Raw genomic sequence first — 17,841 nt, forward strand, 5'->3', positions numbered from 1 at the left:
AGGGGATGATTTTATACACCTGTGGTCATGGAGGCGATTGGAACACCTGAATCACATGATTTGGAGGGCGGGGCCAATTCTTTTGGCAATATACTGTATCTTCCACAAAATTTTTTATGCTTGTCCCTTTGCATAATTTTACCTGAACTATCGTGATCTTCTCTCGAAAGCTGTGTATTAACAAATAGATTATCGGATGATTGCTTCCAAAACGGGTTTTTTCGTCCGATTTTTTCATTGTGTGTACTAGCCTTCATTCTTATTAGCTGACTGGACCACTTGCTTTGAATGGAATTGGTTTGGGAAACCGTTAAAGTGGAAGAAAAGCCTAAAGCTGACCAGGGGAGGACTGACCATTCAAGCACTCGGGCACTGCTCGAGGGCCCAGGCGCTGTAGGGGCCCCCTGAGGTGCCCCTGGTACTTTTCATAGGCTTTTTTGGGTGTGGGCGAGGACAAAGGGGCCCCATGATGCCCTATTGCCCAGGGGGCCCCATGAGATGCCCGTGGTACCTTTCATTGGCTTTTTCGTGGGCTTTTTTGGGTGTGGGCGAGGACACGGGCCCCATGATCCCCTATTGCCCGGGGGCCCCATGAGTTGTCAGTCCACCCCTGAAGCCGACCATACATGGATCAAAATTCGACAGGTTCAGCAGGGACCGGCCAGATTTTGATTCATGTATGGGGACCTTGATTTATACAGAAGTCGATCTACTGATCAGTTCTGCCTGTCAGATAAATGTCATTCAATCAGTGTTGCTGGCTATAGCCGGCAGTAGTGATCAGTTTATTCTGATGGTGGGGAAGTCTTCCTGGTGTCAGGATAGCTCAGCGGGAAGGATTCCCCCATCCACAATGAATGGTCAGGTTTTTTGGTGAGCTGAGCTGACGGCTTTGAAGTCCACAAGCCGATATTGAGTGCGGGGAGAGGAGAGAGCTGCACCGCACTGCATAGGGAGGGTCAGCATTCAACCCCAGCACCAGGGGGCGCCATGCACCAGGACTGACCTCCTACCACAGGGCTGGACCTGGCTAGGGATGTTGGCAGGGTGGAAGAACATGGAGACGTGTTGATAAAGGAAAGTTTTCTTGAACTCTAAAAAAAAAAAAAAGAATCCTAATGGAGGGTCTCCTCCTCTCCTTTATTACTTAGAAGGTCAGTTCTGGGGGTCAGAGGGTGAAGGTGACCCTCATGCTGCCATGAGGTGAGCCAGGACAGTAGTCATTCCCTCATGGAAAGTCACCCTGTACAGAACACAGGACAGCCAGTGCTGGAAGACAAACAAGCCATTTTCCTGGAGCTGTGCATACAGGCTACAAGAAAATGGCGGCTACAGCAAGGACAAAGTAATCCTTGTCATACAAACTGCAGAGCCCCCTAGCCCTGCTGTGGTGATTGGCCACTGTAAAGCGTGATGTCATCGAAGCGGATTGGCTGAGAACTGCGGAGTTTCTTCCTGTAGTTCTTCACTGAGAGAGTCCCAGTGCAGGGGGTTGAGCCGGAACTACAATTCCCAGAGTTCTTGGCGGTTGGACTGCTGGCTGCAGGAGCCAATCACAAGCCGTCTTACTTCAGACTTTGTTGCTTCCTGTCCTGAGTGCTGCAGCCAGGTGTGTGAGTGCAAATATTACTGGTGAGACACTGTGATCACTATTACTATGCACTGATATCCTGCCTGTGATCACTGTTACTATGCACTGATATCCTGCCTGTGATCACTGTTACTATGCACTGATATCCTGCCTGTGATCACTGTTACTATACACTGATATCCTGCCTGTGATCACTGTTACTATGCACTGATATCCTGCCTGTGATCACTATTACTATGCACTGATATCCTGCCTGTGATCACTGTTACTATGCACTGATATCCTGCCTGTGATCACTGTTACTATGCACTGATATCCTGCCTGTGATCACTGTTACTATGCACTGATATCCTGCCTGTGATCACTGTTACTATGCACTGATATCCTGCCTGTGATCACTGTTACTATGCACTGATATCCTGCCTGTGATCACTATTACTATGCACTGATATCCTTCCTGTGATCACCATTACTATGCACTGATATCCTGCCTGTGATCACTATTACTATGCACTGATATCCTGCCTGTGATCACTATTACTATGCACTGATATCCTGCCTGTGATCACTGTTACTATGCACTGATATCCTGCCTGTGATCACTATTACTATGCACTGATATCCTGCCTGTGATCACTATTACTATGCACTGATATCCTGCCTGTGATCACTATTACTATGCACTGATATCCTGCCTGTGATCACTGTTACTATACACTGATATCCTGCCTGTGATCACTGTTACTATACACTGATATCCTGCCTGTGATCACTATTATTATGCACTGATATCCTGCCTGTGATCACTATTATGCACTGATATCCTGTCTGTGATCACGATTACTATGCACTGATATTGTGCCTGTGATCACTATTACTATGCACTGATATCCTGCCTGCGATCACTATTACTATGCACTGATATCCTGCCTGCGATCACTATTACTATGCACTGATATTCTGCCTTTGATCAATATTACTATGCACTGATATCCTGCCTGTGATCACTGTTATTATACACTATCATGTCTGTGATCACTATTATTATGCACTGATATCCCGTGTGTGATCACTAATATCTTGTGTGTGGTCACTATTATTATACACTTATATCCTGCCTGTGATCACTGTTATTATACACTGATATCCTGCCTGTGATCACTGATATTATACACTGATATCCTGCCTGTGATCACTATTTTTATACACTGATATGCTGCCTGTGATCACTATTATTATGCACTGATATCATGTCTGTGATCACTATAATTATACACTGATATCCTGCCTGTGATCACTATTATTGTTCACTGATATCCTGTGTGTGATCACTCTTATTATATACTGATATTATATCTGTGATTACTATTATTATACACTGATATCATGCCTGTGATCCCTATTATTATCCACTGATATCCTGTGTGTGATCACTATTATTAAACACTGATATCCTGCCTGTGATCACTATTATTAAACACTGATATCCTGCCTGTGATCACTGTTATTATACACTGATATCCTGCCTGTGATCACTATTACTATCCACTGATATCCTGAGCGTGATCTCTGTTATTATACACTGATATTATATCTGTGATTACTATTATTATACACTGATATCATGCCTGTGATCCCTAATATTATCCACTGATATCCTGTGTGTCATCACTATTATTAAACACTGATATCCTGCCTGTGATCACTGTTATTATACACTGATATCCTGCCTGTGATCACTGATATTATACACTGATATCCTGCCTGTGATCACTATTACTATCCACTGATATCCTGAGCGTGATCTCTGTTATTATACACTGATATTATATCTGTGATTACTATTATTATACACTGATATCATGCCTGTGATCCCTATTATTATCCACTGATATCCTGTGTGTCATCACTATTATTATACACTGATATCATACCTGTGATCTCTGTTATTATACACTGATATCCTGTGTGTGATCACTGATATTATACACTGATATCCTGCCTGTGATCACTATTTTTATACACTGATATGCTGCCTGTGATCACTATTTTTATACACTGATATCATGTCTGTGATCCCTATTATTATCCACTGATATCCTGTGTGTCATCACTATTATTATCCACTGATATCCTGTGTGTCATCACTATCATTATACACTGATATCATACCTGTGATCTCTGTTATTATACACTGATATCCTGTGTGTGATCATTATTATTAAACACTGATAAAGTTGTGATCTTTGCACTGATATTAGTACATCTCTCCCATTTCAGCCATGTGTCCCATGTTACTGCCCCTGCAGTCTTGCTGTATGTGGATTGGTGGAGACATACCATGGGGGGGGTGGAGGGGGGTGATCTCATATACCGGCATTCTCAGGCCGTCAACCAATCCGTGCTCCCGCTACCACTGTCAGGCTGGTGGGCGGAGCCTAGGTTTGCAGTTTATGGATACATGCGCTCAGGGAATATGTTCTGTATCTTCACCTTTGGCCTCCCCCAGGGGGAGGGGTATACTCTGTATCTTACCATCTTCTCTTCCTTCTCTCTGATAGGACAGCTCCAGTGAGGTCCCCTGCCCCAATGGCATCTCAAGGCCAGAAAGATGATGGTGTGCTCAGCGAATTGCTTGAAAGTTTTGATCCTCCCCCCTTGGATCGGGGTACAGTATATACAGAATAATATGTGAAGAGGAGGAGTCCTGGGGGGCAGTTTTTAAAAATTACAGTTTTTAAAAATGAATATATTTTTCAAACACAGTGTTTTTGGAAAAATATACACTTTAATGATTTAAAAAAACGACAATATCATTGATAGCCCCTGCGTGGGCATACATTTTGCCTTATTGGAATTAGAGCGTTGTCTGCTCTATTATGCCTTTTTTATCGGTGCAATTGATAGCCCCTGCGTGGGTGTGTTTTGTTGCCTCTGTTTTATACTGTTTAAAATTAATAAAACCATTGAAATACAAAAAAAACACAATATATACCCCAATGTTTTTGTAAAATTTGAAAGATAATGTTATGCCTGGTAAGTAGATACCCAGCATGTCATGCTTTAAAATTGCACTTGCTCGTGGAATGGCGTCAAACTGCGATACTTAAAAATCTCCATGAGTGACTCTTTAAACATTTCTAAAGGTTACCAGTTTAAAGATGCAGAGGAGGTCTAGTGCGAGAATTATTGCTCTTGCTCTGACGTTTGAACACCGTTTACATATGTAGGCGTGGCCTACGTATGCATTCACTACTACGTGCGAGCACGGGGGGATGGGGGCACTTTAAACTTTTTTTTTTTTTTTTATTTAATTTTTTTTTTTCACACTGTCTCTTTAAAAAAATGTAATCACTTTTATTACTGTCACAAGGAATGCATGCATCCCGTGTGATAGAAATAAGCAAAGACAGGTCCTCTTTATGGAGAGATATGGGGTCAAGAAGACCCCACATCTCTCCTCTACAATGTAAACTATTAGATCAAAAAAAGCATTGATCGGCTGGAACCGGAAGTGACGTCGCTCCGTTCCTCCAAGGGCATAGAGATGAGGGGAGGCCATCTTTCCTTCACTGATCTCTATGCCCAGCGCTGGGATCGTTCAATAGGTTCTCGGGTAAGGCTGAGAACCACCAAGCAGCGGCGAGGGGCGGGGTTATTTTCAGCACCTATATCGGTGCTTATTTTCAGATCAGCCGAAGGCCGATGGGGGTGTTTTCGGCCGAAACGTTTTGGCCACCAAAATTTCAGTGCATCCCTGGCGGCCAGCACCCTCTAAAAGCCTGTAATCAAACTGTCATTAGACAGCACAAATCACAGAAAAAATGTACAGAGCCAGTCATAGCAGCTCTGTGCTTTGTGATCACCAATGGCCAATCACAGCAATCACAAATGTAAACACTTTCAGTGTTTACATTCAGGAGCCCCCCTTCCTCCTCTGCTGTTGATTGTTTCTGATGATCTTTAAAAGAGAAGTATGGCCTCCTGTGTCCCCATTGGACAGATTTCCCCTCACTTCCTGTCTCAGAGACAATACAAAAAGAAAAATGTTTTAAACAGTTTTATCTGTAATTCCAATATAATAGTAAAATCAGACCCGTCTGCAGGTTTCCTGCAGACTGTCTCAGTCTTTCTCCTTTTCCCCACAGAGTCCTCACAGGAAGATGTGGTGACCCCTGAGACCTCAGCCGGAGAGCAGACTGAACAGATGTCGGAGGTGGCAGATCCTGGACAACCCGTGGATGAGACTCTCGGCACAAATAGTACGAACTCTGACTGCAATTACAGAGATGGATCTCTTTCGTATGTCCCAGGTGAAGCGGGAATCATGCAGAACACAAAGAGTGTTCCCTGGCAAAACTGAAAGATAAAAAATAAATCGTGCAGTACATGCACATGTCCCTATGTGTTAATCCTTTAAAAATGCTGCAAGCACAAAAGAATTGGAAAAAAGGCGCTGTGGAAAATGCTCTCAGACAAGCACCTTAGTGGAGGTGCATCTTTATTGGGTGAGATAAAGTAGCAAGTATAATAAAATTAACCAGCCTGAAGTGGACAGTGTGATTCCAATGGACGGCCCGTCCGCTCTGAGGGGAGCTGAGATCAAAGAATGCTCCTGTCGGCTTCAAATCACGTGGTGTCAGCGTACCAGCGTCCTGGGTGGTGTCACCATGGCAAACGAAGGCAGTGTCCGGCGTTGGCTTCAGCTGGGAGCATATGTGGGGTTACCAAGACGACATGTTTCGCGCAGTTGCGCTTTGTCAAGTCTCTGGTAACCATGGCCGGCGGCCATTATATAGAAGACCATTAAAGGGAAGGCTGGCTGAGTGTAATTAGCAGGGGATGGGGTGTCAATCAGAGCGGACGGCTCGTCCTGAAGCAATGCTGAATACAAATTTAAAGGTACAGATTGCAATCCCTTTAATGGTCTTCTATATAATGGCCGCCGGCCATGGTTACCAGAGACTTGACAAAGCGCAACTGCGCGAAACATGTCGTCTTGGTAACCCCACATATGCTCCCAGCTGAAGCCAACGCCGGACACTGCCTTCGTTTGCCATGGTGACACCACCCAGGACGCTGGTACGCTGACACCACGTGATTTGAAGCCGACAGGAGCATTCTTTGATCTCAGCTCCCCTCAGAGCGGACGGGCCGTCCATTGGAATCACACTGTCCACTTCAGGCTGGTTAATTTTATTATACTTGCTACTTTATCTCACCCAATAAAGATGCACCTCCACTAAGGTGCTTGTCTGAGAGCATTTTCCACAGCGCCTTTTTTTCCAGTTCTCTTCATCATGCATATGATTAACAAGGCAGCAGTGGTGAGCTCATGATTAACTGTTCACATGTTTCCACCTGGAGTGGCCTCTCTGCGCTCATTTGTATGAGTTTTCCAAGCACAAAAGAATACCCATTGTTCCTGCCAGAAATCCTGTAAACTCCTAACATCCTGTAGTGACTTGACAACTCTGCCTCTGCTGCACTGAAGTTCCAAGCAGTGTTGTCAGTCCTCCCCAGTTCTTGGCTGTTGGACTACAGGACCCCTCCCTCCTTTTCTTATACCATAAAGTGGAGGTGTTTTGTATTCCTGCAGAGGATAATGGACGAGGGCTGACGGCACAGTTTGGAATTTAAACGCCCTCCCAAACCAGCTGACTGCGCTGTAGCCGTCATTCGGCTATAACCTGGTTGGAAAATGGTTAAGGTAAATATAGGGCAAAAAACCTACCGTTATGTTCGCTCCGTAAGATGCACCCAGGTTTTAGAGGAGGAAAACGAAAAAAAATATTCTGAACCAATGGACTACAGACATAGTACAGAAAATGACCAGAGACTGCGGACATAGTACAGGAGATGACCAGAGACTGCAGACATATTACAGGAGATGACCAGAGACTGCAGACATATTACAGGAGATGACCAGAGACTACGGACACGGTACAGGAGATGACCAGAGACTACGGACACGGTACAGGAGATGACCAGAGACTGCGGACACGGTACAGGAGATGACCAGAGACTGCGGACACGGTACAGGGGATGACCAGAGACTGCGGACACGGTACAGGGGATGACCAGAGACTGCGGACACGGTACAGGGGATGACCAGAGACTGCGGACACGGTACAGGGGATGACCAGAGACTGCGGACACGGCACAGGGGATGACCAGAGACTGCGGACACGGTACAGGGGATGACCAGAGACTGCGGACGCGGTACAGGAGATGGACCAGAGACTGCGGACGCGGTACAGGAGATGGACCAGAGACTGCGGACAGTACAGGATATGGACCAGAGACTGCAGACACGGTACAGGATATGACCAGAGACTGTGGACACGGTACAGGAGATGACCAGAGACTGCGGACACAGTACAGGAGAGATGACCAGAGACTGCCAACACAGTACAGGAGATGACCAGAGACTGCATACACGGTACAGGAGATGACCAGAGACTGCATACACGGTACAGGAGATGACCAGAGACTGCAGACACGGTACAGGAGATGACCAGAGACTGCGGACAGTACAGGAGATGACCAGAGACTGCGGACACAGTACAGGAGATGACCAGAGACTGCGGACATGGTACAGGAGATGACCAGTGACTGCGGACATAGTACAGGAGATGACCAGAGACTGCGGACATGGTACAGGAGATGACCAGTTACTGCGGACACAGTACAGGGGATGACCAGAGACTGCAGACCTTTGTGGAGCGGGTACCCAAATTTGACAGGTACCCGCTCCCACTTCACGGAGTTGTCCTCTGTACCCGTCTTCTGGGACACATGACAGGTCCCAGAAGACTGCCGGACCATTCACAAAGTGCAGCGCTTCTCAGGCATGCTCAGTGGACACCCGGCTATGAAGCCACAAGCTGTCACAGCCAGGTGCCCACACTAAAGATGCCGGTGCCGGGGAGAGAAGACGGTGAGGACAGCGCTGGATTGAGGAGCAGGTTCTGCTGCACAGAAGAGCCGAGCAGCTGGCCCGCTATTCTAACATGGCGCTGGCGGGAATACCGGCCGACTGCTCCATATTCGCTCCCTAGGACGCTCAGACATTTTCCCCCATTCTTATGGAGCGAAAAATACCCTATTTCCTATTTTATTTTCTATACAGTAAATAAGTAGCTGAGGGACAGGACTCAAATCAGAATGGACAGGGACAAATAAAATTGACTCTCACAGTGACACTGACAGCAGTGTGCAGCAGCACAGATGATGATGACACCTCACTGACATCACCTGTCCCCTTCTGAGTCACAGTGACAGTCTCTCTAAACACATGGTGGGCCGTTCAGTCCAATCCAGTCCAAACAGCACTGACAGTCCCGCTCCCGGCTTGCCATGCTCCCGTCCCGCAGACCCACATGTGAGGCTCCGCTCAGCTTCCCTGCACAATGACATCACATGACAAGCTTAGGCACCACCTCTGCCAGACCCGCCCCCTGTTGGCACCGCTCAAACGCACTGTAGTAGGCACTTGGATGGTCTCGGGCGGCTTCAGGCCGGAACTGTGTATGCGCAGTTCTGAGCTGAGCGTCACAGTCGTATTTTTAACTGACAACCTTTTCCTGTTACTGGCAGGAGAAAAGTGGCCGTTTTTTACTGGCTGCCAGTAGAAATACTGACTGCTGGCATCACTGATCAGAACTACAATTTATATATTAAAATACCCAGAAATCATCTCCCCTTTATCTCTTCCCTTTTGTCTCTTGGCAGTTACAACAGGATGTGAAAGTAGCTATTTGTCATCCCTTCCCCCAGGAGTCGGAATCCTTGTACCCTGCACCGACAGGAAAAAAGGTAGCCGCAGGAAGAGTAAGCCAAAGAAATTAGGTAGGTGCCCGAGGAGACATCTGTTGTTGTGTCATTTACACCCCCATCTCCCCAGGGGGCACTTCGTCACATCATCCAGGACTGAGTGCTACTGGGCTCCCAGTACTCCAGGACTGAGTGCTACTGGGCTGCCGGTACGCCAGGACTGAGTGCTACTGGGCTGCCGGTACGCCAGGACTGAGTGCTACTGGGCTGCCGGTACGCCAGGACTGATTGCTACTGGGCTGCCGGTACGCCAGGACTGAGTGCTACTGGGCTGCCGGTACGCCAGGACTGAGTCCTACTGGGCTGCCGGTACGCCAGGACTGAGTGCTACTGGGCTGCCGGTACTCCAGGACTGAGTGCTACTGGGCTGCCGGTACTCCAGGACTGAGTGCTACTGGGCTGCCGGTACTCCAGGACTGAGTGCTACTGGGCTGCCGGTACTCCAGGACTGAGTGCTACTGGGCTGCCGGTACTCCAGGACTGAGTGCTACTGGGCTGCCGGTACTCCAGGACTGAGTGCTACTGGGCTGCCGGTACTCCAGGACTGAGTGCTACTGGGCTGCCGGTACGCCAGGACTGAGTGCTACTGGGCTGCCATTACTCCAGAGCTGAGTGCCACTGGGCTGCTAGTACTCCAGGACTGAGTGCTACTGGGCTGCCGGTACTCCAGGACTGAGTGCTACTGGGCTGCCGGTACTCCAGGACTGAGTGCTACTGGGCTCCCGGTACTCCAGGACTGAGTGCTACTGGGCTGCCGGTACGCCAGGACTGAGTGCTACTGGGCTGCCATTACTCCAGGGCTGAATGCCACTGGACTGTCTGTACTCCAGGGCTGAGTGCTACTGGGCTGCCAGTACTCCAGGGCTGAGTGCCACTGGGCTGCCAGTACTCCAGGACTGAGTGCCACTGGGCTGCCAGTACTCCAGGGCTGAGTGCCACTGGGCTGCCAGTACTCCAGGGCTGAGTGCCACTGAGCTGCCAGTACTCCAGGGCTGAATGCCACTGGACTGTCTGTACTCCAGGGCTGAGTGCTACTGGGCTGCCAGTACTCCAGGGCTGAGTGCCACTGGGCTGCCAGTACTCCAGGACTGAGTGCCCCTGGGCTGCCATTACTCCAGGGCTGAGTGCCACTGGGCTGCCAGTACTCCAGGGCTGAGTGCCACTGGGCTGCCAGTGCTCCAGGGCTGAGTGCCACTGGGCTGCCAGTGCTCCAGGACTGAGTGCCACTGGGCTCCCCGTACTCCAGGACTGAGTGCAACTGGGCTCCCCGTACTCCAGGACTGAGTGCCACTGGGCTCCCCGTACTCCAGGACTGAGTGCCACTGGGCTCCCCGTACTCCAGGACTGAGTGCCACTGGGCTCCCCGTACTCCAGGACTGAGTGCCCCTGGGCTGCCATTACTCCAGGGCTGAGTGCCACTGAGCTGCCAGTGCTCCAGGACTGAGTGCTGCTTCCACATCATTATCTGCTCAGTCTTGGAAATGTGCCCACCCTGGGGGAAGTAGAGGAAACAGATCAGAAATAAGACTGTGGGGGGGGAAAAAAGGTTTCTGGTCTGGTGGTGTAAAAATCTTCGCGTTCTGCTGACCCTCTCAGCACAATGTCCCTTGTAAAGAATCCCAGACTTGTAATAAAAGGCTCTATACTCAGCTTTCCGGAGGCCTGTTTATTGAAACTCTGCCTCTTCGGTTCTCACTGATTGCGGCAGATATTCGATTGGCTGAGCGAGTGGAATATCTGTTTTCTCCACCTCATGCGTGGTTCCTCCTGCTGACTTGTGTATCTTATAGTCACCTAGGAGTCAACAGGAGAAGTCACAGCGTTGGGTGGAGGAGCAGGACACCCAGAAGTATGGAATACCTACAAGCCCTGAAGAGGCGGTGTTTCAACAAACAGGCCGCTGGAAAGGTAAGTATAGAGCCTCTTACATTACAAGAATGTGATTCTCTACAAGTGACGCTGTGCTGGGAGGATCACTTTAAAGTACAGAGCTGAATGTTGTCCCTGTGATGGAAATGACTTTCTTTTGTGTGTTCATTTGTTGGAAACATTGTGGAAACTACTGCAAGGAAATCAGATCTCCGTGAGAGGGGCAGAGACACAAACCACTCCAGGGAATCTCCCCATTGTGGGAGGGGCAGAGACACAAACTACTGCAGGGAATCTCCCCATTGTGGGAGGGGCAGAGACACAAACCACTCCAGGGAATCTCCCCATTGTGGGAGGGGCAGAGACACAAACTACTGCAGGAAATCTCCCCATTGTGGGAGGGGCAGAGACACAAACTACTGCAGGGAAATCTCCCCATTGTGGGAGGGGCAGAGACACAAACTACTGCAGGGAAATCTCCCCATTGTGGGAGGGGCAGAGACACAAACTACTGCAGGAAAATCTCACCATTGTGGGAGGGGCAGAGACACAAACTACTGCAGGGAAATCTCCCCATTGTGGGAGGGGAAGAGACACAAACTACTGCTGGGATATCCTACCATTGTGGGAGGGGCAGAGACACAAACTACTGCAGGAAATCTCCCCATTGTGGGAGGGGCAGAGACACTGTCAGGGCTCCCAGGTATGACCAGAGGTGTGTGACTGATGCAGGGAAACGCAGACTTCAGATATGTGATAAACAATACAATTTATTAACACTAACCATACAAACATAAACGCAGTGCAATACTAAACATAATACAGTGCAAACAAACCAAACCAACCACCCACAGATAACAGTACATACAAGCAAGCGTCGTCAGGCAGGCCGGGTCAATATCAATTGGGCAGGTAGGTACAGGGGGAGCAAGCAGAGAATGGTCGGGGTCACAGGCCAGGTTCAGCAGGTAGCAAGCAGCGTAGTACAGAGGGTCAGGCAGAGGGATGGTCAGGGTCACAAGCCAGAGATCAAAACAGGTAACAAGCAGCGTAGTACAGAGGGTCAGGCAGAGGGACAGAAACAGGATGCAGGACAGATACAGGGCCCAGGACAAACACAACACCAAGGCAGAGTCTGTGGGTCTGGCCATCCCTTAAATACCCCAGCATCATCAGTTCCAGGTGTTAGCTGGCTGAAAGGTTGAGTCTCTGATTGCTGGGAGCACCCGCTGGCCAGCCCTGGTACTGCAGATCAAAAGGCAGGTGAGTCCCACCATTGCTGGCCAGTCCATTCCTAACAGTACTCCCCCCCCAAGGAGCGGCCTCAGGACGCTCCAAACAGTCCTAGCTGGGCAAAATGTTCCACCGCCCGGGTCTGGTAACTGGCGGGATAACAAAGACTGGCACACCGGGCTGGACTCCGGGCAGCGGCACACCGGGCTGGACTCCGGGCAGAGGCACACCGGGCTGGACTCCGGGCAGAGGCACACCGGGCTGGACTCCGGGCAGAGGCACACCGGGCTGGACTCCGGGCAGAGGCACACCGGGCAGAGGCACACCGGGCAGAGGCACACCGGGCAGAGGCACATCGGGCAGAGGCACACCGGGCAGAGGCACATCGGGCAGAGGCACATCGGGCAGGGGCACATCGGGCAGGGGCACATCGGGCAGAGGCACACCGGGCTGGACTCCGGGCAGAGGCACACCGGGCAGAGGCACATCGGGCAGGACTCCGGGCAGAGGCACATCGGGCAGAGGCACATCGGGCAGGACTCCGGGCAGAGGCACATCGAGCAGAGGCACACCGGGCAGAGGCACACCGGGCAGGACTCCGGGCAGAGGCACATCGGGCAGGACTCCGGGCAGAGGCACATCGGGCAGGACTCCGGGCAGAGGCACATCGGATTACCAGGCGAAGCAGCAGGCAGCGGGCCACCAGGCGGAGCAGCAGGCAGCGGGCCACCGGGCGGAGCAGCAGGCAGCGGGCCACCGGGCGGGGCGGCAGGCAGCGGGCCCCCGGGCGGGGCGGCGGGCACCGGGCCCCCGGGCGGGGCGGCGGGCACCGGGCCCCCGGGCGGGGCGGCGGGCACCGGGCCCCCGGGCGGGGCGGCGGGCACCGGGCCCCCGGGCGGGGCGACGGGCACCGGGCCCCCGGGCGGGGCGACGGGCACCGTGCCCCCAGGCGGGGCGACAGGCATCGTGCCCCCAGGCGGAGCGGCGGGCGCCGGACCCCCAGGCGGAGCGACAGGTCTCGGGCCCTCAGGCGGAGCGGCGGGCGCCGGACCCCCAGATGGAGCGACAAGTCTCGGGCCCTCAGGCGGAGCGGCGGGCGCCGGACCCCCAGGCGGAGCGACAGGTCTCGGGCCCTCAGGCGGAGCGGCGGGCGCCGGACCCCCAGGAGGAGCGACAGGTCTCGGGCCCTCAGGCGGAGCGGCGGGCGCCGGACCCCCAGATGGAGCGACAGGTCTCGGGCCCTCAGGCGGAGCGGCGGGCGCCGGACCCCCAGGCGGAGCGACAGGTCTCGGGCCCTCAGGCGGAGCGGCGGGCGCCGGACCCCCAGGCGGAGCGACAGGTCTCGGGCCCTCAGGCGGAGCGGCGGGCGCCGGACCCCCAGGCGGAGCGACAGGTCTCGGGCCCTCAGGCGGAGCGGCGGGCGCCGGACCCCCAGGAGGAGCGACATGTCTCGGGCCCTCAAGCGGAGCGGTGGGCGCCGGACCCCCAGGCGGAGCGACAGGTCTCGGACCCTCAGGCGGAGTGGCGGGCGCCGGACCCCCAGGCGGAACGACAGGTCTCAGGCCCCCAGGCGGGGCGGCGGGCACCGAGTCACCAGGCACAACCGTGGGCTCCGAGTCAACTGGGATGACCGCTGGCACTGGGTCAGACATTGGATCGTCTGGCTGGACAGCGGGCATCGGGTCACCAGGCATCAGGTCATTTGGCTCGACAGCGGGCACCGCGTCATCTGGCAAGGCAGTGGGCTCCGAGTCAACTGGTATGACCGCGGGCACTGGGTCAGACATTGGATCGTCTGGCTGGATAGCGGGCACTGGGTCACCAGGCATCAGGTCATTTGGCTCGACAGCGGGCACCGCGTCATCTGGCAAGGCAGTGGGCTCCGAGTCAACAGGCACGACAGTGAGCACCGGGTCATCAGGTACCGGATTGTCTGGCTCGACAGCGGGCATCGGGTCACCAGGTATGACAGCGGGCATCGAGTCAACTGGCCTAATAGGATCGTCAGGCTGGATCAGTTCATCATGCTGGGTAGAGGCATCAGGCTGAATGCCGGCGTCCGGCTGAGTAGAGGCTTCAGGCCGAGTAGAGGCTTCAGGCCGAGTAGAGGCTTCAGGCCGAGTAGAGGCTTCAGGCCGAGTAGAGGCTTCAGGCCGAGTAGACGCACCAGGCCGAGTAGAGGCTTCAGGCCGAGTAGAGGCTTCAGGCCGAGTAGAGGCTTCAGGCCGAGTAGAGGCTTCAGGCCGAGTAGAGGCATCAGGCCGAGTAGAGGCATCAGGCCGAGTAGAGGCATCAGGCTGAAGAGAGGCATCAGGCTGCATACAGGCATCAGGCTGAAGAGAGGCATCAGGCTGCGTACCGGCATCAGGCTGAAGAGAGGCATCAGGCTGAGTAGAGGCATCAGGCCGAGTAGAGGCTTCAGGCCGAGTAGAGGCTTCAGGCCGAGTAGAGGCATCAGGCCGAGTAGAGGCTTCAGGCCGAGTAGAGGCATCAGGCCGAGTAGAGGCTTCAGGCCGAGTAGAGGCATCAGGCCGAGTAGAGGCATCAGGCCGAGTAGAGGCATCAGGCCGAGTAGAGGCTTCAGGCCGAGTAGAGGCATCAGGCCGAGTAGAGGCTTCAGGCCGAGTAGAGGCTTCAGGCCGAGTAGAGGCTTCAGGCCGAGTAGAGGCTTCAGGCCGAGTAGAGGCATCAGGCCGAGTAGAGGCTTCAGGCCGAGTAGAGGCATCAGGCCGAGTAGAGGCTTCAGGCTGAACCACGGAAGGCAGGCTCACCGGTTTGGATACTGGCAGATATTGGTTGGAAAGAATTTTCGCTTTTTTCTGGTTTTAACTACTGGAGCACTGCAAGTAAACGCAGGTCTGCAAACGAATGGAGCAGCTGGAGACAGAGAAGAACTGGAGGATGGAACAGGAGAGGGAGCAGTTGCTACAGAGGGCTCTTTTACAGGGTTAAAGGCAGGATAGGTGCAGCGAGTGGGAACAGGGTACTGACATGCGGTAGATAGCAGGGCAGGAGGAGCTGTTGGGAATGCAGGAATAGAGTTTTGAGGAAATAGATTAGAAGCAGGACTGGGTCTTTGTAAGCTGACTGAGGCTGGGTGCAACAAGTCTGTCCATGTCTGCAGTATGGGTTGAACAAAGCTGAGCTTACACAAAGCCTGTCTGGTCAATGACTGTACTGCGTTTATACAATCTCTTAGTGTCTGTGGTGAACATGTGGAATAACGCTCCAGAAAGTAACCCACATCATCCTCTAATAACCACACCAGGGACTCTACCTGGTCTGCACTAAATGGTGGCAAAAATTCATCCCTGCATTCGGGGGAACCAGATGAAACCAACTCAGCACAAACCTCAATCAAAGGCTGCACCTCAGAGAACTCTGTGCCCTGATCTACTAGAACATGAGCGAGCCGTATACATTCTAGCAGTTCATCCCGGGGATACTCCTTCAGAGTCTGATAAGCATACTCTCTGTCATCAAACACTAGCAGATATAAATACGCAACCTCATCCAGATCCATCCTTCCCATCAACAAGCCAAGATGGCTTCCCTGTGCAGCCACTTCTGGTCAGGATTGGCTTTGGTGTAATGTCAGGGCTCCCAGGTATGACCAGAGGTGTGTGACTGATGCAGGGAAACGCAGACTTCAGATATGTGATAAACAATACAATTTATTAACACTAACAATACAAACATAAACGCAGTGCAATACTAAACATAATACAGTGCAAACAAACCAAACCAAACCACCCACAGATAACAGTACATACAAGCAAGCGTCGTCAGGCAGGCCGGGTCAATATCAATTGGGCAGGTAGGTACAGGGGGAGCAAGCAGAGAATGGTCGGGGTCACAGGCCAGGTTCAGCAGGTAGCAAGCAGCGTAGTACAGAGGGTCAGGCAGAGGGATGGTCAGGGTCACAAGCCAGAGATCAAAACAGGTAACAAGCAGCGTAGTACAGAGGGTCAGAAACAGGATGCAGGACAGATACAGGGCCCAGGACAAACACAACACCAAGGCAGAGTCTGTGGGTCTGGCCATCCCTTAAATACCCCAGCATCATCAGTTCCAGGTGTTAGCTGGCTGAAAGGTTGAGTCTCTGATTGCTGGGAGCACCCGCTGGCCAGCCCTGGTACTGCAGATCAAAAGGCAGGTGAGTCCCACCATTGCTGGCCAGTCCATTCCTAACAGACACAAACTACTGCAGGGAAATCTCCCCATTGTGGGAGGGGAAGAGACACAAACTACTGCTGGGATATCCTACCATTGTGGGAGGGGCAGAGACACAAACTACTGCAGGAAATCTCCCCATTGTGGGAGGGGCAGAGACACAAACTACTGCAGGAAATCTCCCCATTGTGGGAGGGGCAGAGACACAAACTACTGCAGGAAATCTCCCCATTGTAGGAGGGGCAGAGACACAAACTACTGCAGGAAATATCAGAGTGTCCAGAAAGAGGTATAAGTAACTGTGGGGGGGATTTGTCTCTACAGTGCCCATATAACCTCTAAGTGATTTTGTGGTGTTGGAGTGAAATATTCAGTTTCTACTTTTTTTTCAGTTGTTCCAGAGGAGGAAGATGGCGAATCTCCTTTAGATGGTAAGTAACGTATAAACCTTATAAACACCAATTAAAATCTTAAAAATCTATTTATTTATGTAAATTAAGTAGGAGTTACAGAACACAACCTACACACTGCTACACAGATCACAGTGTATCAGTTTTCATGGGGTGGAATGAAACACAAGATCATGGGAGAGTGGAATGCACCTGTCAGGGATCTCCTCGATCCCTGCCGCGATGGTCCCGGCGCAGGCGCACTGCTCCACCTAGTACACGGGCACTAGGTCCGGGCCGGCCGCGGCGTTCGAGCTCGCGCATGCGCAGTAGAAGCCGCGGCCGCCCGCTGGGCACCAATGGCAGCGCAGGGCGGGATATTTAAAGGTCCCTGAGCTGTCATTTCGTTGCCTTCTGGTCTTACCTGCTTCCTGTGTTCCTGTACCTGTGCCTAGTAAGTTATTGACCCGGATTGCCTTTGACCTTGCTGATTTCTCCTGCCCAGACCCTTGCTTGCCTGACCTCTCTCCCTGGATGCCCCTTATTAGATCTGACCTCCTGCTGCTGACCTGGCGTGTGACCCGACGATTCTCTGCCTGCTCCCTTGTACCTTACCGTCCTCTACAATACCGACTCGGCCTGTCTGACTACGCACTTGCTCAGCCATCCATCCATCCCATCGGGGTCACCCGACCTCCTCACATCTGGCTCTCCCTGGTTGGAGCCCCTGGCGAACACCACTACCACTGA

General features: G+C 52.1%; 1 protein-coding gene across 1 annotated transcript in view; it reads left to right on the top strand.

The window, feature by feature from the left end:
* Window positions 1–17,841, top strand: part of LOC149452237 (uncharacterized) — an 81,558-nt gene that overhangs the window by 46,211 nt on the left and 17,506 nt on the right. Inside the window, exons 13-17 of the mRNA XM_089689615.1 lie at window positions 486–504; window positions 4,168–4,259; window positions 5,740–5,904; window positions 9,326–9,442; window positions 17,095–17,133. Of these exons, the coding sequence (XP_089545741.1) occupies window positions 486–504; window positions 4,168–4,259; window positions 5,740–5,904; window positions 9,326–9,442; window positions 17,095–17,133 (432 nt within the window). The remainder of the gene's footprint in view (window positions 1–485; window positions 505–4,167; window positions 4,260–5,739; window positions 5,905–9,325; window positions 9,443–17,094; window positions 17,134–17,841) is intronic.

The sequence above is a fragment of the Staurois parvus genome, unplaced genomic scaffold (genome assembly GCF_062004578.1).
Source record: "Staurois parvus isolate SC_StPar_1 unplaced genomic scaffold, SC_StPar_1.0 ptg000487l, whole genome shotgun sequence".
In the NCBI taxonomy this organism is placed as follows: domain Eukaryota; kingdom Metazoa; phylum Chordata; class Amphibia; order Anura; family Ranidae; genus Staurois; species Staurois parvus.